This window comes from Sparus aurata, chromosome 5 (assembly GCF_900880675.1).
Source record: "Sparus aurata chromosome 5, fSpaAur1.1, whole genome shotgun sequence".
Classification (NCBI taxonomy): Eukaryota; Metazoa; Chordata; class Actinopteri; order Spariformes; family Sparidae; genus Sparus; species Sparus aurata.
Window position 1 is genome coordinate 24,841,501 of NC_044191.1, and position 24,524 is coordinate 24,866,024.

Consider the following 24,524-nt stretch of genomic DNA (forward strand, 5'->3'; position numbering starts at 1 on the left):
AAAGATCTTGATTTTATTATTTTTTTTATGTTCAAACAAGCTAAATAAACAATTTTCTTAATTTTCCTTATTATTATATTATTATTATTATTTATCAGTATTTTCCTATTACCATTTTTTAATTCTGTAGAAAAGATCAATATAAATATTTGGTACTATGACCTCATTAATATTGTATATATATATATATAAATGCTGATACAGAGGATTCACCTTCACAATTAAACATTCAAGTAATGGAAATCTTAATGATAATTAAATCTGAGTTATAATCAACATAGATACAGACTCAAAATGTTGATATGAAACATACAAATTCAACACATCCATACTTTAAAGAAACCGTAGAATGCCGTTGTTTTGTGGTGGCAGTAAGGTGGAGTTGAACTCGACTGAATTAATAACGGGTGGTTTTTTTTACATTCTTCCCCCTCATGTATGTAAATAGGAAAACAAAACAATTACAACACAACAAATGCTTGCCATGATTCTACTTTATGTGTCACAATGATGGTATGTGTATAGTATTTCATTAAGCCCACTAAGGCAATGTGATTGTGAATTTTGGACTATTGAAATTAGGGTTTGACTGATATTTCTTTTTTCTGGGCCGATACCAATTATTAGAGATGAAGGAGACTGAAAACCAATAATAGGGACAAATAATCATTTAAACCTGAGTACAATTTACTCAAGTACTGTTCTTAAGTACAATTTTGACATACCTTAGTATTTGCTTTTTTTACTACTTCCTTTTCAATTACTTAATACATTTAGTTACTGTGCAGATTCTGATTATTCACCATTGGCAGGCTGGACATGTGAGAGGATGTTGCATCAGAGACAAAGCAGTGCTTTTTTAATATAATTAGTTTATTTTATGGGCAATCTGACATAAAAAAAAATAATTAAATATCACTGATTCCAATAATCAGAAAATGCTGCAGAATAATGGCTCTACCCGTAAAATAAATAAAAATTGACCTGTAGTCCATAACTGTACCAAGGAGCTGTTTGTCGCTGTGAAATCTTCTGAATCGTCCCTTCATCGTTATCGACCTTGTTGGGAAGAAAATGTTTGAATACATCACATTTTTACGCCACCACATTTAGAAAACATTGTGCAGAAATTCTAACCTGCCCAGGGTCACATTATTCAACATTTCTTGTTATCATTGTATGTGAAGCTTAACAAAATAACTCTAGGGATATTACCACCTTCTATCTCTGACACCTGCTCGATAATGTTTGTTTGATAATTCAGTTCAAACTAAACTGGATATTTCAGCAATAGCCATAATCTCAAATTAATAAAAAAAAAAAATAAATAAATAATCAGATTTTATATAACAGGCCTGTTTCACTGCAGATATTTTGACGGTTTTAATAATAGTCAAAGCAGTTTGGTCTTCTACAAATGTATTCATGCAAATACAGTTTGTTTCCGCAGTTACAGTGTGATGTAACTCGATGACTGTCTGCTCTTTTCAAAACAAAATCACACTTTTTATAGGCCAAGAGTGGATATTTTGACAGAAAGCAAACAAAATCAGTATCATCGTTTTTCCGACTAACCAGTTGTGTTGTGTAACAATATCTCTTCATGGTAGGCTATTGACAAAAAAAACAAAAAAAAAAATTAGAAATTAGAAACTAAAGGCCCGGAAAAAATCTTTCTATTGACAGGGTTGACCATCGAAACACTCCAAGTCAAAAAACAATTTGTTTGGCTGTATAGGCTGACTTTATATTTGTAATGGCACTGCTGAAGTGCTGTTACAGTTTAATCAGCTGGCAGTGAAAAAGCCTCTCCCGGTGTTTATTAGTTTATTAGGATCAGGTACATTATCATTCTAGGAAGAAATTTAAATCAGAAAACAAATATCTTCATCTTCACTTTATATATATATATATATATATATATATATAATATATATATATATATATATATATATATATATATATATATTATTCGTAACGAACTAAATAAACAATCCCTCTTCGTTTTATTACTTCATGCATGTGTTGACTTTGTTTATATCTGCCACCTTTATAGCTCTAAACTGTTCTGGGGACCTAATTTTCATCTGAGATTCCGTTTTTATTCAGTCAAATAAATTATAAATAATTCTGTGTTTGTAATATGACCTCATTAATACTGTAAACGGTAAAGGGAATTAAATAAATACTGTAAATAAATATTACAATGTTGGGTTCGAACGTCTGCTCCAAAAAAAAAAAAAAAATCTCTCTTCGTTTTCATAACTAAATAAACACAATTTCATACGGTTTTACTTGTAAATATGTGGCGGACCCTGCCACCTATCCAGTTTCAAACAGTATTTCGGGGACCTTGTTTTCCTCCGAGACTCTTTCTCGCCGTCTCTGTTGGGGCCCGGCGGCAGCTTGATCATCATCGACACTTTGGTCACGATGATCACCAACAGGCTTTAAAGTCATGTGTGTATGCGTCTTGTAGAGGTATGATAATAAGTCCTATCGCCCCATTCCCTTATGATTCATTAGGTTTTATTTATCTTTATTATTCCAACAACAGAAGAAGACAAATTAGAGAAATTTTAAAGTCGGGCCTCCATCCATGAGTCAACAACAGCAGCAGCAGCAGCAGCAGGGAGCTGGCCAGGGTCCTGAACCTGTGGCTGTCATCATCATCATCATCATCATCATCATCATCATCATCATCATCATCATCATCAGGGTCTGTCCGCTGACCAGGGTGCAGAACTTATTTTAATCTGTAACTCTTTATTTGCTTGATTTCAATGTATTTTTTAATGCTTCTAATGTCTGATGGGTTTCAATACATTAAAGTATCAAATTAAAACTGTCTAAATCTCGCTGTACGCATAAACTTGCTTTGCCTCTCTGGTTTCACCTTCACATCGTGTATTTTCGCCCAATTGCAGCAAATTCAAACTTTGCCGCTTTGATCGAGACAAATGTCAGCATTAACCAACAAAACGTGACAGTTGATTTTGTCAGTGAGAGCAGGTTAGTGTCCCAGTGAGCTGAGCAGAGAGGCAGCAGTATGATGAACCTCCATCACATATAGATAGATAGTCACATTAACCAAGCCCGAACAACTCACAACTCAAAGTTCAGAATTAAAAATGACATCCAAAAGTTTAAAACCAGCTTTAAAGAAAAGTGAGACAGATGGAAATGATTCACTCCTGACCTGAAATGTTCGCGATTGGATGAAGAGTTTTCCATACACATAAAAAAAAAAAAACATCAACACACAAATCATATTTTAAATTCAAGAGAAGCAATATAGAGAGCTGTTACAGGATCATGTTATTCGGATGTTGACATTTATACTGGTAAAAGCCTTTTTGACAAGTATGACAGTGTTTCGTGTGAGGAACAATTCACCGTCTCCAAATCAAATGTTCCAGTGAGTGGTCTCGGGTGTCCATGCGTGGCAGTGGGAACATACATTTATTTTCTAGCCAGTGCTCAGAAATAATCTCATTTCATTTGTAATAACACACCTGAGAAAGAGTGAGCTGCTCTGTCTGTCGAGCGTTTTGTTTCACTCATTGTTGATCTCACATGTGGCCTTTTTAGGCATTATACCTGGTGACGCTGCTGGCGGCTACAACTTGTGTGTCAGTCCATCGAAGGTGAAGCCAATTCTGAAAAAGACAGACAGAGGGAAAGGAGGATGATGAAGGAGAGGAAGTCACTGTGATCATCAGACATGATTTCTCATTTACGCAAAACTGCAGAAAGACAAACAGCTGTATGACTTTAAGAGAGTAGCCTACACGACGCGTGGTAAGAGACAGATGGAGGTGCTTGAATACCGAGCCCGACTCTTACCTTGCCCTCCTGCAGGGGCACACCCGCCGCCACACAGTCCTCCACACGGCCCCCCGCAGCGCCGGGCTGCCCCAGATGTACAGAGCCGGCGTGACCAGCGCGTTCAGGCGCGCCAAGATGGCGAACAGGTTAGTGGCTTCGTTCCTGAACCGCAGACCTTGCCTAGTCAACTGTCTGACAATGATATTGACGAACGACGGACACCACAGAGCCAAGAAGCAGATCACCACAAACACAATGATGCGCAGAGACTCCTTCTTGTTGTCTCTGTCCGCGCTGGGCGCCTCTCTCCCCAGCTGGTTCCTGGCTATGATGTACAATTTAACTGTCATTAGCACTTTGACCACGACAATAATCTGCAGGGTCATTACACCAAACGCGTTTATTTGAGCCGCCTTTGAGATGGGCACCATGTTCTGCACCGTGAGGATGGTGTAGGTGTAAAGCCAGCAAAACGCGCAAATCCCGATGACAACAGACCTCGTTATGAAGCGGCTGTAAAAGAAAGGATGGCACACGGCGAAGTAGCGGTCGAACTGAGCGAAGAGGAAGGTCAACACGTTGACTCCTAGAAATGAGGGCAAGATGTAGAACGTCCCGTTCCTCGACGGGTAGCCCTCTTGGACGTCGAACAGGCCGAGGTAGTAGACGGAGAAGCCGGTCAGAGTGTCGCTGATGCTCGTGTTGAGCATGAAGACGAACCGGTTCTGGCCCCGCAGAAACCGGGTGGCAGATATCCCGATGACCACCGAGCCGGCCACCAGCACGGCGCTGGTGGCGAACAGGATGTGGAAGATGAAGATGAGGAAGTCCACCGGACTGTCGAAGTCCACCGACAGAGGGACGGTGGCATTGAGGAGCATCCTGACGCTCCGCCAGAGGACCAGCAGCCATCGCATTTATAGATGAACGGCGCCACTTGTCTGGATTTTAACAAACCTCCTGGTCTCTGGAGGGCAGAGGGTTCAGCATAAACAAGAGTGTCGACAGGTGGAAATGACGCCTGCCAGAAATAAAAGACGAGGGCTCATCAGAAGAAGTCCTCTGGGTGTTCAGAGACAGTGATCATCAGTCAGCTGTGTGTGCGTCCTGGGGTTTCCTTAACACTTCCTCAGTGGTTTGGTGCGGCCTAAAGCCTACAGACTGCACAGTCCAGGATAAACCAGGAACACTTTAATAAAACATTTTTTTTTATCACTTCTGCTCAATGCCCAGGTCACTTTCCCCACTCTTCTCAGAATGGAAACCGAATTAGCTTCTAAATCAACTTAACGTGCTTTACCTCAATAAGGAACTCTGTGAGTCCCTTCAGGCCTTTCTTTTTCAGCGGATGATTTGTTTTACAGATGTCTTGTGTCTTCTCTAATTGTTCTTGTTTTTCAGAGCATATTTGTTGATTTCTGCTCTTTTAATGATACAAGATACAAAATAAGAGACAAAATATAAATAAATATAAAAAAAATATAAACTCTCGTTTTGTTTCACTGTAATTTTCTTTTGTTGCTGCCCAGGTCTTTGTCAAGCTTTTACTGCAATTGAGATGCCGTACATCATGATTGTTGTTTTGAATGTGTTTCTTGATTTTAGGTCTACAACTTGAAAACTGGCCTCTTGGCTGATTTACATGAATGCTAATTAATATGCACTGTCCTTGAGAAATAAACTGAATAATGAAATATAAAAACACAACAGCTCTGCCAATAATACAAATTTACAAAGAAAATGATGTTACGCTTCGATTGACACTGTCAGCGAGGCTTTAACTTAACTACATGTTGATTATGGGGGCTGTAGTGTGTGCAGTGGTGTTGAACTGGACTGCATAATGTTGAAAGGTGATTCTAATATTTAATCCACCACATTTCAATACATCACAGGGTCAGGATATTTTTCAACATAATATCTTCCAGCACAAAGCCACCACCCACAATGACCCCAATGATAAACATGAATGAAAAGTATTACCTCTCTGGCAACAAAAACTGAAAATTCCATACGGTGGCCCCGAGGGTCAAAACACAACTACATTTCGGAGAACTAAACATTACTTCAGAAACCATGACGTTACAGAAAACACATTTGATGTGTTTTTGTGTTCTGTCCTTCAAAGCCACCATAATTATAATGAAACATTTGTGAAAGCAGAATTCAAGGCAGAGCTGCTTCATTAGACTGATAAGGTGGACAGTCAGTGTACGTACTTTATTCTGTCTAACTACATTACCCTGTTGTTGTTGTTGTTGTTGTTGTTGTTCTTCTTCTTCTTCTTCTTCTTCTTCTTCTTCTTTTCCTTCTTCCTCTTCTTCTTCTTTTCATGTCTTTGAAGCTGGTTGGTTATATGACAGTTTCCCATTTCACCCACATCACCTGACTAAAGTCGATGCATTTTCCAGCCACTAGAGGGAGCAGTACGCCATTTATTGTTTGCACTAAGAGGCCAAAAGACATGTCTCCACTGTGACAGTCATCGCTTATCTTCTACCAAATAAGATTAATATTTTGATTTTATTCTTTATCTTAATCAAATGGTTGCAGTGTTGTAAATGTATGACACTTGATCTTTTTATGAACTGTTCCTCAAAGTGGCCACCACGATGCATACATGCCTTAGATTCACTGCTGTGCACAGAGGTGTTCTCTCTTAGCTCTAGAAATTATGAAAACAAACTTCACTGATAATTAAGTCATCTTGAATGCATTTGACAAAATCCTTTTTCTTGGCAATAAGACCTAAAGGCTTAGAGGTGTAGAGTGTAAGATTACTATGTTGATAACTTCATTAAAGACACGAAAAGGACACAGTAACAATTGAGTAGAGATGACATTTATTAAGGCCAGACTATCTGAACAGTGAACACAATTAAAGATGATTGGTCTTCTCAGTCTAAAAATGCCCACTACTTAAAGTTTATAGTTTCATAATAAGGCCTGTTTGAGAGGGTTCAGCACAGACAGGTTAAGTTGTTCTTGTGTGGCCAACAAATTAAACTTGATCCTGGACCGTGAGCCACGACCACAAACCTGCTGCACAGAATAGTTTATAGCGTCACTCTTTCGCTATTTTATTTCTTGTGTCCTGATAAATATGTCCTCTGATAAAGTCAAAGTGCCTCACATAAAAAGAAAAAGAGGACAGACAACTCAAACAGATACAAAGTTTAGTATGTATTCAGCAATAAACTCATCATCTTTTTTTTTTTTTTGAGGACTGTTGACGTAAACTTAAAATTATTAAAACTTTGTATTGAAACGATGATAAAAAGCAAAATGAACAACAATAAACGAGGCCTCTTGATGATGCAGGTGTGATAATAAGTTGTTTTTTTGACCTCTGAGTGTTTTTGTCAGGCACCTGTCGACTTGTGATGCATGGGGAATTCATCCTCTCACATAAATCGGAGCAGACGAGAACACCCTCAGCTGCTCTGCTGCCTGTCTGTGCTGTGCAATGATCTAAACACACACGCGCACACACGTGTCCTCCGCACCTATGGGTAACAGCAGCCGTGGTTTGTCTCTTGTGGTGCCCCTTAACAGCTTCGGCAATGTGTTGATGTTTCTGTTCAGCGTGTTCCTGGCCGCGGCCATCATCTTCCTCAACGTGTCCGTCTCTCTGTCCATCCTGCTGAACAAGGCGCTGCGCAGCGAGAACCGCTTCATGTACATGCTGAGCACCTGCCTCAGCGACATCTGCACCGGAGTGTCCTATTACTATGTCGGCGTGCTCGATGTGAGGGACAACTTCGAGTCCCCCACGACCACTTTTTACATCGTCCCCACATTTCTCGGGTTGTCCTACATGGCCATCCTGGCTGCTCAGGCGGACAGGTACCACGCGGTGGTGTCACCCTTTAAATACTCCCAGCGCATGACCCGCAACAGGACCCTGATCGTCATCGTCGCCTACTGGGTTTACGCGTTCTTTATCGTGGGTGTGCACAACCTGGTCCCGGTCGGAGTGGCCAAAAAGATCACGAGCATGGGTACGTTTGTGGGGAACATACTGACGGTGACTATCATGATAGGGCTGAACATCAGACTGTTCATCATAGCCAGGTTCCAGCTGGAGAAGGAGCCCCCCTCCGAGGAGAGAGACAGCAAGCGCTCCTCCGTGTATCTCATCCTGGTGGTGGCCGTGTTTTTCCTGGGGACGTGGCTTCCCATTTTCTCCCACGTCATGGCCTGCAATCTAGCAGGTTCGAAATGTTACACCTTCAGGAATGAAGGTACCGACCCTCTCCGCATTTTGCCCCGAGTTAACGCGTCCCTGACCCCCATCCTGTACATCAGAGGGTGCAGTGCGCTCAGGGTGACGCTGCTCACCAAAGTGTGGAAACACCGCTGCTGCAGGAGGAGGAGGTGAGATGAGGCTGCCAGCTCATCAGTGTCGTCCAAACATGTCTATTAGTGTTGGTTTAAAAACGCTTTTACGCAATTATTTGGGCAAAAAGGCGCAAAGTATTGCCGACAATATTCAATATTCTCCACATGCAGATCACTTCCCACTTCAGCATATGAATTTGCATGTTCTGTACTTTTATTATTCTTTATTACTTTATGTTTTTTGGATCTCGCTTGAAATGCTTTATTGCCGTATTTATCCCTGCCATGAAATGTCAATGTTGGGTTGGATTGACAGTGAGCACCCACTGAAATTAATCCTGATGTATTTTGTCTTCTCTTCTCAAGGCATCCTGGGAAACCTGGGCAAAAAGACATCCAGTCTCCGCTTCGTAAATTAAAAGTTGGGTGTGTTTCTAAGTAGGCTTTGTTTTAAATGCTAAGCCGGCATACACCAAACACATCACAGACAGATGAGGACATGTCAGCGTGGGTGCTCGCCAGCTGTGACACACTGAGGACAGGCTTCAGGCTTTTCGAGATCATTGGGAGATGCTGATGTCTCATCATGTTTTAACAACTCTTTTTTACAGCTCAAAACGATGTTAGGTCTTTATCAAATGTATTCTCATGAACATTGCCAATGGAAAATGAATTTAGATCTTATTTTTTTTATATACTACAGGCTGTGTCTCAATAAAAGAAACAACTTAAAGTGGCCTTTAACGAGGCACTGTGTAGTTTTGGAAAATAAATTAATAATAAGCTAAGAAAGGTCATATTTTCAATATTGATAATTATACAAACTCAGAAATATTTGTTTATTTCACAACTGAATGAACAAGCTGTTCTCAGAGGAAAATAAGCTCCCGAGGAAAACTCTGAAGCCAGAAAGGGTGGCAGGGTTTTGCCACATATAAACAGTGACACAGAATGACACTGTGTTGTCCTTTAAGGTCAGTTTGTTTATTTAGTCATGGAAACGAAGACAGTTTTGTTTATTTAGTTTGTTTAAGCATGGAAATCTATGTCTGCCTCCTCTGATTAAACTGTCTGCGCAAAAAACTACATAGTGCCCCTTTAACTGAAACTTAAACGTGGCAATTGTTGGAATTACTTTCAGGCATGTCTGTTGATTGATTTTAATCTTCGATTGTCTTAAAAGAGTTCCCGATTAAAATCAATAAAAAAGTGAAATTTGCAAAGAAAAGTGTGTCGGCACCTTTATTATGACTCGTTTTCTTCAGCCTCCATCATTTTTACAGAGACTGTTGGATGCTTTTCTCACACCTTAAAGGGGCTCTATGTAGTTTTGGAGAAAAACTATTCAAACTCAGAATTTTTATATTTACAATTTTAATGAGTTAATAATACAAACTCAGATATATACTTTTTTGTTCCATAACTGAATAAACTTAAATAAGGTCCCCAGAACACTGTTTGAAGCTAGAAAGGTGGCAGGGTCCGCCAAATGTAAGCAAAATAAAAAGAGCATGCCATTGAGTTGTCCTTTAAGGTCAGCTTGTTTATTAAGTTCATTCAGTTATAGCGCAACTTTCTAAACTGATTTTGACTGCAGTGAATGTAAAGTATTCATTGAAACTTGTGCAAAAGGTGAAACAGTAGTGTCCCCACTGACCGGCTGTAGTTGCTGAATACTCGTTGGACGTCAACTTTTAGAAATGTTGGTGTATGTTTCATCTTTATGGAGGTTCGTAACATGTTTATCCAACGCTGTTTCATGAAGTAACCTCAGCTAACATCAGAAACTCATTCAGTGCCTCTGAGCGCCTCGATGATGCACCTCAGGGTGCCGAGCTCCCCCGCAGAGGATGCAGTTCCCACGGCAACCACAGTGAGGCAGGAGAGCACCATGGCACGTTGCCATGACTTCCAACATCCATGGAATGTGAACCATAAGCATAAAGCATGGCAGATTCCACTGACACAACAATCGGACTAGTCTGCGTCTCAGCAGCAGTTTGATGGGCACCAATATTGATTCCAATCAGCAGCCAGGTGCCACCAGCAGCTCGCTGATGAAGGTCCACTGTAGGTGAGACCCATCTGTAGGTTGTATCCTGGTTCCTATTGGCTGAGGGCAGGTCTGGGTGCCTCTTTGCTAAGAGGAGGAGCGAGCAGATCGCCACACTTCCGCACATCTGGTGCCCGACTTTTGAACCACGTCCATTTAATTTCTGCTGATCCCTTTAAATTATTCCACAATCAGTCATCTTCAGATCTGACGAGGCTCTGAGCTCAAATGTGAAGCACCAAATGAGTTTATCACCTTAAACCCGAATGGCACACTGACCTCAAAATAAACATTGTTGACACAGTTGTTTGTGGCGATAGCAAGTGAGCGCATATTGATATCTTATAGTCTAATAACAGTAAAGACTCTGGAGCTGGCAGGGAAACAGTGTACACTGCAAAAAGTGTAAAGTTGCTTTATCTGCATCATTGCACAGAGCGTTCAGAATTTAAACCTGGTGATGTCATACAACACACTTCATTCGCTATAATATTTTCTTAATGAAAAAATTAAATTCCCGTCTCCACTCCAGTTCAACGCACGGCCCCCTGACACTTGTTTTTAGTCGCATTTCGGTGAAACTGCAGCCGAAACTTGCAGATTTCGCCCACACACCGTCATATAATGCGTGATCTGTCTAATCATACTTTTTAAATTACAATCTCAAGACTAAACATTGGACGAGACAACTTGTCATGCCAGTCATTTCTTGCAGCGGAGAGCTGCATGCAGCAGTGTAGGACCATGGCTGATGCGTTCTGCTGCTGCTGCTGCTGGGAGAAGAAGGCCTGAATACGGCAGGACTCTCTCTCTGTCTTCTTCTTCTTCTTCTTCTTCTTCCTCCTCTTCTCCTTCTTCTCCTCCTCTCTGCCATCTTGCAGGTAAAGTTGCCTGCCAGGGGTCCTGGGCTGAGAAAGTGGCCAAACCCTCCCACAGTGGGATGTTTTCTCTGCTGCACTCTGGGCTGGTTTCTATTCAAATGTGGGTCAGGGGTGAGGAAGCCTAACGTCATAAGCTTGCAACATGGCGTCCCGAAGGCTGTGAGATGAGCAAGAGGATGGTAAAGAACGCTTGAGAACGATCCTACCGATGTAATAAGGTATTTAAATGGATTTATTTCTCTTTTGGGTGGATTGTGAACGCGTAGCGGGGCTGCTTTCGCGTCCGTGTCGATCGGATCGTTTTTCTCGCAGCTGCTGCAGGGATCGCAAGGCTTTTCGGCGCTACGTTGGTGTTTTTTTCCACGGCGTGCCAACAAAAAAGGGCTCCGCTGGTGCCTATTCTGGCTCTACCAGTCTCGCTTGGCAAGCCGAGGGATCCGACCGCGTTCGCACGGGCTCGTCGCGGCTCCCGCTCGGAAACCGCAAAAGATAAATCGTTCGCGAATGTTTGTGGCGTTTAATTTTGGCGTCGTGGGCTCGGGAGAGATGCCCCACAGGACTGAGTGTGTACCAAATGATTACCAAGGCTGCCTGGCAGAGGACCCACACACACGGCTTCGTCGCTGCGCTGCACAGAAATGTTGAACAGTTTCCACTCTTTCGCCTCGTTTTTCTCTGTTTTTCTCATCATCCGATGCGTTGAATTAATCGTTTAGCAGGATTGTGAGAAATGACTTTGTTTGATATCTCGTGTCATCATAACACTGGCTGCTTTTTTGTTGTTGTTCTTCTTCCAAACAGCAAGCAAATAAACCGTAATGTGATAAATGAAATATTTTTTTGCGCATTTTTACGCACGATATTCCGCGCAGTCCTCCCGGTAACCACAGAGACGTTCCTCTTTGGTGTAACCTGCATTGTTTATATGTAGGTTGAGCCACCTTTGTGTTAGGGAGGGTTAATTTAAAAATGATTCAACAGGATTGACTCTCAAATTTAACAAAACAAACAAACACAAAACCCAGCGTAATGTTAACACAGCTACTTTCTGCTTTACAGCGTTGTCGTCTTGCACATTCTCTCGATGGATTCTCCTGGGGATTGTGTACGTCTTGATTGCCTATAGGTGGGCTACTGCCATACATGGACCATCTTTGCAATCGGCTACAGTGTGGGGTGTAGTCACAATTTGACCCAAAAACTGCTGCGCTTTTTAAAAGAAGCAGGGTTGCCAGATATGGATTTCCAGGTGTGAATTTGCAATTCTTTGGAAGATAACAAATGATGAAATAAAAAAAAACCCACCGTCAGTGTGCCAGATGTTTGATTGTTAAACTCATTGATTGAGGCCAACCACTTAACACTTGGCAACCAACAGAAAAATATTTGGGCTCAGGTGTGAAGGCAGCTCAGGTGGTTAGCGTTGTTAAAGTACCAAGGGGCATGGAGGTAATGGGGCACAGGAATGTCAGTAATGTTGCCGCTGTCTGTCGTACAAGCAAATGTTTAGTTCTGTGAGGACATTTTCAACTCCACGCCTGTTTCGGTGTCATCCTGAAAAATCATTACACAATAAAAAAGATGTACTTTTACGTCTTTTAGGGTCAATGTATCGTTGCTGATGAGCGTGCTGTGACTGCATTCTCATTTAATTTCAGCCATTAAAACATTTTTTTTTTATCTTTAGATGCTTCAGTTTAAAGTGACGCGAGGTCCTCATTTGTCCGATATCATGTTGTACGCGTCCTAAATGTAGGTTTGGTGTCACAACGTATTTCCTGTTTTTGATCCTGGTGCGCGTGGCAACATGGTTTTGGCACAGTCTTGCTTGCAGCTTAATCACACAGCTCTGTTTATACCTTTTGTGACTGAATACATCCAGGCCATTTGTTGACGTAAACTCAATTGAAGTAAGGGATTTGTTCGGAGTTTAGAAAATCATAATGCTTAACCAGTTTCTAAAAAGACTAGTCTAGATTCTTGTCTTTGGAAAGTTCAGTCATAACATTTGGGCAGTGTGACGGTAAATCCGCCTGTTTTCACAACCTCTTATCCCATTCAGGGTTGCAGCGTGCTGCAGCCTATAATATGAAGATTACAGGACTCTGTTTTGGCTGGTTACACCCAGCTAGAAGTGTTGTTGAAGTGAGCGGTTGCTCTGCCTGCCAGCCTGAAATTTGGCCAAACAATTAGCTGAATCGTGCTTTTTAACAACACGGTTGCACAGCTGTATACAACACACTTTTGGAGGCTTGATGTGGTGCACACATTTTTATATACATAATCTAATTTGGTAGGGCTTGTAAAGCTGGAATCGCGTCCCGGTGCTGCATCTCTAACAGTAATGAGCTTTGAAGACAGACAGGTAATCCCATTATTTTCAGGACGGTGTCTTATAAACTTAAACAGGTATGCAGAAATTATGAAGTTGTGTGAGTGGGGATATTAGTGGGCATTTTAATTGGCCAATCTTCTTTCAGACAGGTTAGACATTACAATGAAAATGCTTTACTTAAGCTATGCAGCAGCTATGTGAGGCAAGTGGGGAACTATTGTGAAAATCTGACTAGAATTTAATAAAGTAACTGCTCTAGTCTCCTAGCTAGTTATCTCCGTATTCTGGCCGTTTACAAATGTACATTATACGTATGTACGTCTACTAATAGGTGTGGAGCAAGTTAATTTAGCTCCTTAAAATGAGCCGAGTCAAGTCAACTGATCAGTGTGACTGGTTTCATTGATTACTATGGACTACAAAGTGGGGCCTGGAGGGTAATTCGAGGCCTGTGTGTGCGCCTCATGATCCTCATGATCGGGCCCGTTGGTCTTGCCTCACCCTGCTTGTCCCTTTGGCTCCTCGACACACGCACAGTATCCTGTGTACATTGTGATCACGGCTTACTGTGGCGTGTGTGTGTGTGGGCAGCAAAATGCAGTAAGGCTACTTAGGCTATATGTTCCGCTGACATGATAGGCGAGGACTTATAGATTGTGCTAGGCTTTCGTATCCATATGGATCCGACCGTTCCTCTCCGTTCTGTCTTGTGCTGCCAGTTTGCTTTCGTTGAGTGGCTGAAGCACCTCAGGGCAGGGTTGTTGTTGTTCTTTAAGAAGAAACAGTCTGTGGAATGTAGTGCTGATAGCCAGAAGGTTATGCAGTGTTTAAAGGCTGGAGGAGAAGGAGGAGGAGGAGGAGGTGGTGGTGGGGAAAGAAGGGGGGCAACTGTGTAAAACCTTGGACCATGCAGGATCTTTCCTTACCCAACATGCCCTCTGTCCTTAGCCAAAGCATTAGCATCCAGGTCATGTGGATCTGCTGGCTTTTTACGGTTAGGAAAGGGGCCGGGGGTTTATCTCGTCAACGAAGTTCATTCTCTCAAGACAGAGGTCACTTTATCATCCCAATCATATGTTGGTTTGTCAGTGACATGGTTGATTACTTCACTTTTGGCGTTTGCGGGCACATGGTTGGATGCAGCATGTGTTAGCCAGTATTGCTGGTAGCCCCTGTGGACGTCTCAGTGTTCATTTCAGTGTTTATTTAACACTGGGGGGGTCGTCACACAGAAAATAGGTGTACACATGTATGAACCCATTACAGAGAAAGAGGCAGAGTGTAGTTGTAACACTGCTTTTTTTGTATTATTTTTTTTTTTATATAAATAAGCCGTAGTTGGTTTTTTAAGACACTGTGTTGGATCTGGTTAAATATGTGGACCTGTGGTTGAATCTCAGAATCTCACACATAGTCTTTTGTCATCTTTTCTTTTTTGATTAGAGAGAGCACACATTCAGGTAGACATTTTACTAAAAAGTTAATATATAATCTGCATGGCAAAACGGATTTTAAGTTATTTTATTTTTCATTTTATATTATTTGAGATATAAAGTTATTTGCTAGTTTTGTGATCTGAAATTTCCTGAAGCTAAATCAACACACTCTGTATTTAATAAGGCATTTAAAAGGACTTGGCTAAAGCTGACTGACCCAACATCAAAGATCACATCAATCTCCACACAAAAGATCAATATCGCAAAGAAACAAAAACATGCTTAGAAACATTCATGCAAACAAAATATTAACAGTGATCCATCTGTAAGAAGAATAAACATTTTAGGAGAGCACGTGACTGCTGAGCAAACACTGTTTTGAACACATTGAATTCTCCCTTGCTGATCGAGTGTATTTGTTTTGATTAGAACTGGCGGTTTGTCACAGTCCACGCTTTAAAAGTGTCGTGATGGTGATAAAGATGAAGATTGTGATGTGACGATTGTCACGTCAATTAACGTGAAGCGTTTTTTTTGCGTGTGATTTTTGTACATGTGAGAGAGTAGACTCGTTGCTCCCTCCAGACTCGACTGTGGAGGTTATGTTGGATATAAAGCTCAAAGAAAACTCTCACTCGTGTGTCACTGGGCTGCAAGATAATCCTGAAATTCAAAGGGTGTCATGTACACCGGACTTTGTTTTTATGTTTTTCGGTTGTGCACATGTAGGATGATTCATGTGTAGAAGAGAGAGAGTCTTGCCTTTTTCTTTCCTTGCTGCACAATGTTGGCACATCTGGGGTACACGGGAACCATCGGGCCCCCTCCTGTGATGAAATGGCCGGGGCTCTTTTCATTCCACTGCACACTGGGCAGGACTTGTTTTACTGCATCATGGCTGAACTGCCTGACAGAAAAATTAGTCTTAATTGGAAGGGTTCTGCCCTCACTGCGGTAGGGACTCTGTAATTCATGTACTGTACCCCCTTCAGCCATGTACCACCAGGGTCATGCACCTGTTCTGCAGCATCTTGTATCCAACAGTTCTGCAGAGATCTATATCTCCAATTCAAGACAGATCCGCCTGTACCTCCTGTAATAATCTGTTTGAGCTTTTGTACAGCAGGAAGTCTCCCCTGCATCTTCTCTGAAGCGATTATGGTGTCAGAATTGGATCAGTGTCCAGAATTCCAGCAGATGCTCTGCATCAGAGCTGCTCAAATTTTTGCCACGGAGACAAGAGGCAGGTTTTTATTTCCAGCGAGTGATTTCACAAATTATTTCACCCTCTGTAGTCCTAATTTTGAACAAGTACTAAGTTTGGGATTAAACTTCAAATTGTTTTAAAACAATAACTAATCGGCAGCGGGTCATGCTCAGTGCATTTACCTACACATAACATGCTGTTAACTTTCTGCACTAACCTGATTTATTAAACATTATGGAAACAACAAACTGTGTGAATTTAGGGAAAACACGGCATGATTTGTGCAAGACAAACCTGATTTCCTAACAAGGTTAAGGGGTTGCACTTACGTGCGCGTTCATGTTAAGACTTGAGATGGGAAGGTGAGCAATCGCTGGGACAGCAATCAGGCCGGATGAAAGGAATCATCAGTACTATAAGAAGATCACGAACAGTGAAACATATCCTGTAAATGTTCTGTAAAGCATCTCTATTACCATTAATCTATATTACAGAAGTAGAAGAATATCATCGGGGTAAAAAGATACTTGCTAATCACCTATTAACCTGCTATTTATAAACACATTAGCCGTGCACTAGGGTTTCTAAAATGTGTCCTAAAACTGAAATAGTGATCAGATCATTAGAGGTTTTTTATATGCGGTTTCCTACAATGCAGCAGATATACTCAGGTGAAAGGAATGTATAGAGTACCAAGAAGCACAGCTGGCCCATTTAATCTTGTCATTGTACCGTGAGCCGTCTATCCACTCATGAGAGAACAGAAACTCAGATAATTGCAGTACCCACGAGTCCTGACTGGATCAACCGTACCCATGCAGCAGCCTCAGCCATGTTGAAATGGCTCAGAGGTGCTCTGTGTTTGTATTTCAAACTGGCTTTGTACCATCCCCCCGAGCCCCTCCCCCACTCCCTCTGCCCACCAGCATACTCTCCGGGTGTGTGTGCTGTGTGTGCATGTGTTTTAAGTGCACTGTCTCTGTAAGTGCTCGCACACAAGGAGGCTTTTCGCTCGCGTACATGACTGACTTCAGTCCCCTCCTGCTCATTTGTCTCTTCTGCAGTTTTACAAAGTCACCACTGTACGTAGTTCAAATGAGACCGCCGCGAAAAGGTAACTCCGCAGTAAAGCCGAGGGTTGAATCTGTTTTCTTGTTTGTGATTGGTTGTTTAGCGGGTGACCTTTCACAGGTGTAGGGTGTGTTTTGTTGTTGCGCCACAGGACTTTGCCTCACCTCTGCCCTCTCTCCTGGCTTGCTACCCTCTGTTCAGGAGATTAGTGCCACAGCCCACTGCTCTCTCAGCCACCTTAGCTGCATGTGCACCGACTCTGAAAGGTTTGCCAGCTAACTGTTTAATCCATAAACTCCTTGGGAAGAGGCTGCAATGACAGGCGGCGGTAAATGAAGTCCAAACAGATCATCCAGATCTCTGGTGTAACGGGTTTAATTGAGGGCGGACTGACATTAATTCCCAGCTGGGGGCACTTTTAAGCTCACTAGTTTTCATTCCTCAATCAGATATGTTACTCTGATCGTGTCTGCCCAAGTGTGCGTCTGCTCATCTTCTCATCAAGTCGAGGTTGAGTGTAAGCAGCAGGGTGCGGCGTTTTTAAAACGAGGTTTGCCCCGCTATCATCAAGCCGCAGTCAGTTTTTGCAAAGGTTAACACTGCAGGCAAGGTAAGCTGATCCCGTGCCTGTGCTTGAAGGGCACAGGATCATGCAGTCCGAGCCCAGAGCTGTCTTTGGTTGGTATGTGGTGCCATATTTGGTCAGAGCACGTATTGTTTCTCACGACCCTCCGAAGCAGCTATCTTGGCATCTCTCGACCTCACTGCCAAGCCTTTTCGGAGGGCCTTTAAAAACCCAGGCATCCAACCCTGCCGGAAATGCCGCTCGTCAACTAGGTAATCTTATACACACGAACTAGTCATCCTGCATACTGGAAACATCGTTCTAGCTGTTCTAGTAGGGTCGTCTTTCTAATGCTTGATCCATCCCCGACTTCACACTGTAGCTGCGAGGCCGCGACGTTGTAACAGAACACGGCCTTGATGTGATACTGAAAATGTTTCTGCAGCCTCGTACTGGCAGAAGCTGCCATGATGGCGCTGGCCTATCTGTCCCCTGTGGTATTAAGCCTGCTTTCCTGGGCAGCACCATTGGAAGGGGAGCTGGGCCTACACGTGTCCCACCCTAGCAGCATATAGATCAGCCATAATCCATTAGCAGCTCCCTGGAATCCAGCCGGCACAGCACAGCACTGGAGGGGCCAGGGGGAGAGAGGGTAGCAGAGTGGGTGATGGCAGAGGGGGGGGGGGGGGAAAGGAGGGATGAGAAGAGGAGGGGGTGGGGAAGGGCTCTTTTTTTTTTTTTTTTTTTCTTCTCCAGAGCTGGCTTTTCTGCTCCGAGCCCAGCCCCTTTTTTATGTTGGTCTGCTGGAAAAAGCCTCTTGAACCCCCCCCCCACAAAAAGGCTACAGAGGTGTGTGTGTGTGTGTGTGTGTGTGTGTGTGTGTGTGTGTGTGTGTGTGTGTGTGTGTGTGTGTGTGTGTGTGTGTGTGTTAAGAGACTTGACTGATATATGGCTTCCTGGCTGGCATCATAGCATGGAGAAAGAGGGCTGCTAGAGGAAGAAGGGCCTCCCCTTCTTCTCTCCAGCAGCCCTCGTCTCCATTACTGCCTGCAGGGTTGAGCGGCGCACACCTCTGTAGCACAATGTGCGATTAGCCGCAGATCTGGGTTATGTATTCCAGAATAGCTCATTATAATTCTCGTTGGGGACGGGGAACTGTTCCGGGGATGTGTCTGAATGCCCGGCGAGAGGCTGGCGACGATAGGGAGAAAAGGAGGAGAGGAGCAGAGGAAAGACAGACGGGGGAGGGGAGACAAGAGAAGAAGTGTCAAAGCAGAGGAGGCAAGCCCAGGCCTGGACCTGAGAGTAATGATCACTCCAGCTGATTGTATCAGCGTGCCTCACTGTTCCCACAGAGCTGGCTCTGATGCACCAGCAAGCCGTCCCCAGTTAACAGTTTTCACCTGGTTGTTTTTGCCAGATATTCAGTGTCGCCTGTAACAGACTATTCCTAGCTACCCAGAACAAATCCCCTTCATATGTTCCGATACATGTGGGTAAATTTGTCTTGTACTCAAATGCTGCTCACAATAAGTGTCTCCAAGTGACAGTTGTCACCTATAGTTATGGTGTGTTATTCACTCATCATCTGCATAGTGATTGTAGAGGTTCACCAAGGGGCCTTGGCCGATGTATTCAAAGCTCTGCTGAAGAATGTTGTGACACAGCATGCCATTATTTTGCTGGAAATGTCAGATTCCTCGATGGAGGGTGCAGATCCAACACGAGCTCGCTAAACCTGATTCATTCAGACTAAATTGATTGGTTAAGGAACAGATGAGAAAACATTTGAGGGGATGCTGAAGCAGTGGGTCTTGGTTAGTATAGCTGCAGATACATATTCTTTTAGATCTTCTGCATAGAAGCACTTAACGAATGCTTGGACTGTGTGGCAGAATTAAATTTCACAATATCTCTGACTGAATACCTCAGTCAACATTGTAGGGATCACTCTTTCAACAAAATATTGAGATTTTTGATAAATAATCATTAATAACGCCTTGAAAAAGGCTTGAAAAAACACTTGCGCCACATCACGATATAAAAAAAATCTAAGTTAATGTTGTCTCATCATAAGCTACATATATTTGCATGGATTCAGCCATCAGATGAAACTTCATTCCAGAGTTGTGAGCCTTCCTTCTTTCCTGCTGTGTGTTATGAAAAATGATTTTCAGTAAATCTCTCAGTTGGCACCGAGTTGAAATGGCACATTTTCACATGTATTTACGGCTCGAGTTAAGCATTTCTCTGCATTACTGTGTAATCTCTTGTAATACGGTATACCCAGCGCTGATCAGGGGCATTAAAGATGTGTGTCCATTTTCCCAGCATGCTCAGGGCTTTATGAACATGCTAACATGAGTCAAAGATGGAACCCTGCTGCTTCAACTAAAGCACACTACTGCCATCACACTCGTTCTTTGCCTCTTTTGCATTCAGTTTCTTTAACAAAGTTCCTGTTTTCACTGTCGGACTAGAGCACAGCATGTAATCGGTCATCATGCATGTAGTTTAAGGGTGAATGAGATTCATCTGTCCTAATTCCATAAATGAGGGCCTCTCTGGTGGATCAGGTGTTGCTGTCCTTGTCTTTGGGCCACACCCTCTGCCCCCCTCTTCTGCCCTATCTACTGTGTAGTTTTACCTGCTCAGGTGACACCTAATCCTTCCCCCCGGCCCTGCTGTGCCACCGACCCCCACCCCCAGACAATAGCGCAGGGCTGACATTACCATGACCTAATAGAGACTAGAGCAAGCCGAGTTTCCAAAGAGGGCACCCCACCGAAACTAGAGTTGCTCCACAGAGATAGAGAAGGGAAACGTTGGGGAGGCACCTGAGAAAAGTGGTTACTTTACCCTTTCTTCTCCTCCGCCCCTTTGGCTTTTGTGCCAGAACAGTGGCAATGTGTACAATCAGAACCTGATCTATGTAGGGTTGCAATTTGTTTAAAAAGGAAGATGAGAGGAGGGGAAGGCTTCCCGTTTCTGAGCTGCTATGTGATTATGTGGCACGCTGTGTTAACAGTTTGCTAATTTCCCCATGGGAACCAAAAGCTTGGATTGATGTTCTCACAGTGGGTGTCGCAACGCACGCATTTTAATTGTTAAATGTGTCAGGCAGGCAGCTTTTTACAACTATATTAAATTTTAATCGTACTTACGGCTACAACAAACAAGTGGGGCACCTGCCGCTGATTTCCATTGTCGATTGATCTGTTAATCATTTTCTCGGTTGATCACTGAGTCGTTTGGTCTATAAAATGTCATAAAATAATGAAAAATGTCTGTTTCCCTGAGCCAAGGATGACAAGCAAATGTTTTTTTTGTCCCCAATCTAAAGTAAAAAAAAAAGCATTAAATATTCCAAATATACAAGCTGAAATGAGAAAAATTCACTCAACTGATCAATTATTATAATAGTTGACAAATGATTTAAAAGTCCTATTTGTAAGAAAATTTGTTTTTGAGTCTTATTCCCAGCTTTTCTTACAAATAGGACATTTTATTAGTTTGCAACTAATCAATGAATTGATCTGTTGTCGCAACTCTCCGATAAAGTAGAATCAAACCTAACTTGTGGAAAAACAGGTTTATTTTGAAGTATACAAGCTCCGTTTTAACATGAAAGCCTTTTGCATGTTGCATTGCCTAAGCAAATTCTGCTCGATCACCATTTTTATCTCTGTGTTGAGCAGCCTGCTATTTGTCATGTATCAATCTAGCATGTCTTGGTGTGTTCAATGAAAAAACCAACCACTCTTCTTTGTTTTGTTTTCCAGCTTCAGGTGGTGCTCGTGTAGGAAGAGAGAGAGAGAGAGAGAAAGAGAAGGAGAGAGAGAGAGAAAGAGAAGGAGAGAGAGAGAGAAAGAGAAGGAAGGAAGGAAGGAGGAAATGGAACTGCCAAATCATGCCAAACAACTGCTGCTGCAACTCAACCAGCAGAGAGCCAAGGGCTTCCTGTGTGATGTTATCATCGTGGTGGAGAATGCGCTCTTTCGTGCCCACAAGAACATCCTGGCGGCGAGCAGCATCTACTTCAAATCTTTGGTCCTCCATGATAACCTCATTAACCTCGACACAGAGATGGTTAACCCCTCTGTATTCAGACAAGTTCTGGACTTCATCTACACTGGGAAGCTCCTGTCCTCGTCGGAGCAGAGCAGTGAGCAGAACTTCAGTGCCCTCTTAACCGCAGCCAGCTACCTCCAGCTCCATGACCTCGCTGCTCTGTGCAGAAAGAAGCTTAAGCGCAATGGTGGGAAACCCTTGCCAGGTAAACCCTCCACTCCAGGTCCCCTTAGCCGCTTACGCATCAACAACCAGCGCCTTTCCTCTTCTACCCCTGCTGGCTCTAAAAACCACTATCCTCCGACCCCTTCTGATGCCGACCAGCCACAGCCAGATGAAGGCCTTCGGGACAAGCTCTCAGATGACGAAATGTTTGTCGGCAGCACTGGGAGGAATGGGAATGGGGGGAATGGCAGCAGTAATGGTAACCTCAGCAGCGGAGGAAGCGCTGGGGAGCCAGACCTTGGACTAGACCTGTCCAAGAAGAGCCCCCCATCTGCGGGCACTGCCATTGACGCCCTCAGCCCACACAGCAACTCCCAAGAATCCCCGCAATCTGCCTCAGTATCCACAACCAACAGTGCCTCACTGGATGACTCCTCTACCACCCTACCAGGTGGAGACATCTGTGGCTCGGAGAACATGGAGCTCAACTCCTCTTCTAAAGCCTCAGAGGAAACCGGAAACCAGCCTGATGGCCCCCCACCCCAGAAAAAATCCCGGCAGGGTGCTCGCAAGAACGAATGGCCTAAGAAAGAGGCGTCAGGGTTGAAGTCAGAAGATCATGACAGGCCCCTGGTTAATGGGGTGATTGTGGGTCCTAAAGATGGCCGCTCCTCTGGGGCCGGAGGGGGCAGTGGCAGCAGCTTCACCTCTGACCAGTGTAAAGATGAGGAAGAAGGAGGGGAGAACGGCCAAGACCACAGTGAAGAGAGTGGGCAAAGTGACGGAGAGAGTGCAGGAGGTGGAGGAGGAACGGGAGGGGGACAAAGCGCCAACTACGTGTACCGGCAGGAGGGCTTCGAGCCAGCATTTGGAGACAACCTCTATGTGTGCATTCCCTGTGGTAAGGGCTTCCCCAGTTCCGAGCAGCTCAATGCTCACGTGGAGACGCACACCGAGGATGAGCTCTACATCAAAGAAGAGGGAGGGACCTTCGTGAAGGAGGAAGATGAGGAGGAGGCGGAGGACCTATCTGCCCCCACGGGCCCCTCCAACTTTGGCTCTGAAGCGCGTCCATTCAAGTGTACAGTCTGCAGTAAGAGCTACAAAGACCCAGCAACGCTGAGACAACATGAAAAGAGCCATTGGCTGACCAGGCCTTTCCCCTGCAACATCTGTGGCAAAATGTTTACCCAGAGGGGCACCATGACGCGCCACATGCGCAGCCACCTCGGCCTCAAGCCGTTTGCGTGTGAAGAGTGTGGCATGCGCTTCACACGCCAGTACCGGCTGACAGAGCACATGCGTGTCCACTCTGGGGAGAAGCCGTACGAATGCCAGCTTTGCGGGGGGAAGTTTACCCAGCAGCGCAACCTCATCAGTCACCTGAGAATGCACACCTCACCCTCTTAGAAATGCATCAAGCCAAAGAACTCTGGGAATAGAAACAAAAGAAAAAACATTTCTCTACCTTTTTTCCATCTCAAAAGCAAAGAAACGCACACGTACACGTTCACATGCAGACACAAACACAGTTCAACATGTTTATTCCAGTTTACGACGCCCTGGCTAAGTGAATGACGTAGCTGTTAGCCACAGTGGGCTCTTGGTGACGGTGGGATCTTGTCAAACGCAAGGATCATGTCATCATGTATAACAAGTGACGTATGCTCACCTCTCAGGAGTTCTCGAGAGACAATTACTCCTGTCTCTCTCCAAAGTCACAAAGCCATGGTGGAGTGGCACGACTTCTGGTCTGCGTTGCAAGTCTGTCAAATGTGAATGTGGGTACTGATATGTCAAGCCCCCCTCACCTCATATCCCTCAGCAGCCTTTCTATACTTTACCTGTGAGCATTGAGTTTCTCAGATTGTTCTTCAAGCCGATGAACTCAAGAGTCCCCACTGTACTCCAGTGCTACCTTAACCAAAAAGAAAACCCGTGCAAACAATACTGGCAATAATTCAGCAAAAAGATTATTTCTACCCTGACAGCTTTATATCCTTTGTTATGTTGGTGATGGGGATCTGTATGTAAGAGGAGGGGTAACTGGGTTTGGGACCATCTCCATGCTTTAACTGAAAGTCCTGAAGGAAGGTTTGTGGTGGGATGACATTGGATTAAGTTTTAGTTTTACAGACAGCAAATACTCCTCTCGGCAGCTGTTTGCAGTGACAGAGAGGCTTTTCATTGTTTTTTTCGGTTTTGCCTGCTAGTGCTCCCAGGAGTGAACCCTGGTTGGAAAGATGAACCCCTCGAGGTACTTTTGTTTTACTTAAAGAACTTGTAATGTTTCAGTGAATGTTTAAACTGGAAGGTCTTGGGGGTTTTTCTTGTGGAGGGGGGAGGGATTGCGGGCGGGGGTGGGGTAGTTTGACAGGGGGTAAGAAAAAGGTTTTAGACTGAGCATTACGTTCAGTGGGTACGTTTATTTTTTTGTCTGTATAGCTTTCCTCCCCTCATAAAAAAGAAAAGTCTATTTATATAGGCTTGTGACCTCGCTACCTCTGATTACTCTTACGAACTCTATGTTGATTAGTTGAAAGTTCCTATGTAATTAATTGTAAAAAGTGT

At 43.5% G+C, this 24,524-nt stretch overlaps 3 protein-coding genes across 3 annotated transcripts; 2 read left to right on the top strand and 1 right to left on the bottom strand.

The window, feature by feature from the left end:
- Positions 1 to 3,337: 3,337 nt before the first annotated feature.
- LOC115581694 (G-protein coupled receptor 15-like) lies at positions 3,338 to 4,709 on the bottom strand. Its single transcript, XM_030416986.1, has 2 exons — positions 3,847 to 4,709; positions 3,338 to 3,659 (listed from the first exon to the last, which is right to left on the bottom strand). Exons 1-2 carry the CDS (start codon positions 4,707 to 4,709, stop codon positions 3,620 to 3,622), a joined length of 903 nt encoding a protein of 300 aa, XP_030272846.1. The 3' UTR covers positions 3,338 to 3,619.
- Positions 4,710 to 7,335: 2,626 nt separating this feature from the next.
- LOC115582149 (beta-2 adrenergic receptor) lies at positions 7,336 to 9,385 on the top strand. Its single transcript, XM_030417928.1, has 2 exons — positions 7,336 to 8,205; positions 8,536 to 9,385. Exons 1-2 carry the CDS (start codon positions 7,337 to 7,339, stop codon positions 8,609 to 8,611), a joined length of 945 nt encoding a protein of 314 aa, XP_030273788.1. The 5' UTR covers position 7,336; the 3' UTR covers positions 8,612 to 9,385.
- A 1,569-nt stretch (positions 9,386 to 10,954) lies between these two features.
- hic2 (hypermethylated in cancer 2) lies at positions 10,955 to 24,282 on the top strand. Its single transcript, XM_030418085.1, has 2 exons — positions 10,955 to 11,321; positions 21,500 to 24,282. The coding sequence occupies exon 2, from the start codon at positions 21,612 to 21,614 to the stop codon at positions 23,361 to 23,363; it is 1,752 nt and encodes a 583-aa protein (XP_030273945.1). The 5' UTR covers positions 10,955 to 11,321; positions 21,500 to 21,611; the 3' UTR covers positions 23,364 to 24,282.
- Positions 24,283 to 24,524: the final 242 nt, after the last annotated feature.

Excerpts from the sequence above, each read along its gene's own strand:
- hic2 (XM_030418085.1), top strand. The coding sequence starts at position 21,612 with ATGGAACTGCCAAATCATGCCAAACAACTGCTGCTGCAACTCAACCAG.
- LOC115582149 (XM_030417928.1), top strand. The coding sequence starts at position 7,337 with ATGGGTAACAGCAGCCGTGGTTTGTCTCTTGTGGTGCCCCTTAACAGC. Across the intron at positions 8,206-8,535 it reads CGCTGCTGCAGGAGGAGGAG|GCATCCTGGGAAACCTGGGC; the intron begins GTGAGATGAGGC and ends TCTCTTCTCAAG.
- LOC115581694 (XM_030416986.1), bottom strand. The coding sequence starts at position 4,709 with ATGCTCCTCAATGCCACCGTCCCTCTGTCGGTGGACTTCGACAGTCCG. Across the intron at positions 3,660-3,846 it reads TGCCCCTGCAGGAGGGCAAG|AATTGGCTTCACCTTCGATG; the intron begins GTAAGAGTCGGG and ends TGTCTTTTTCAG.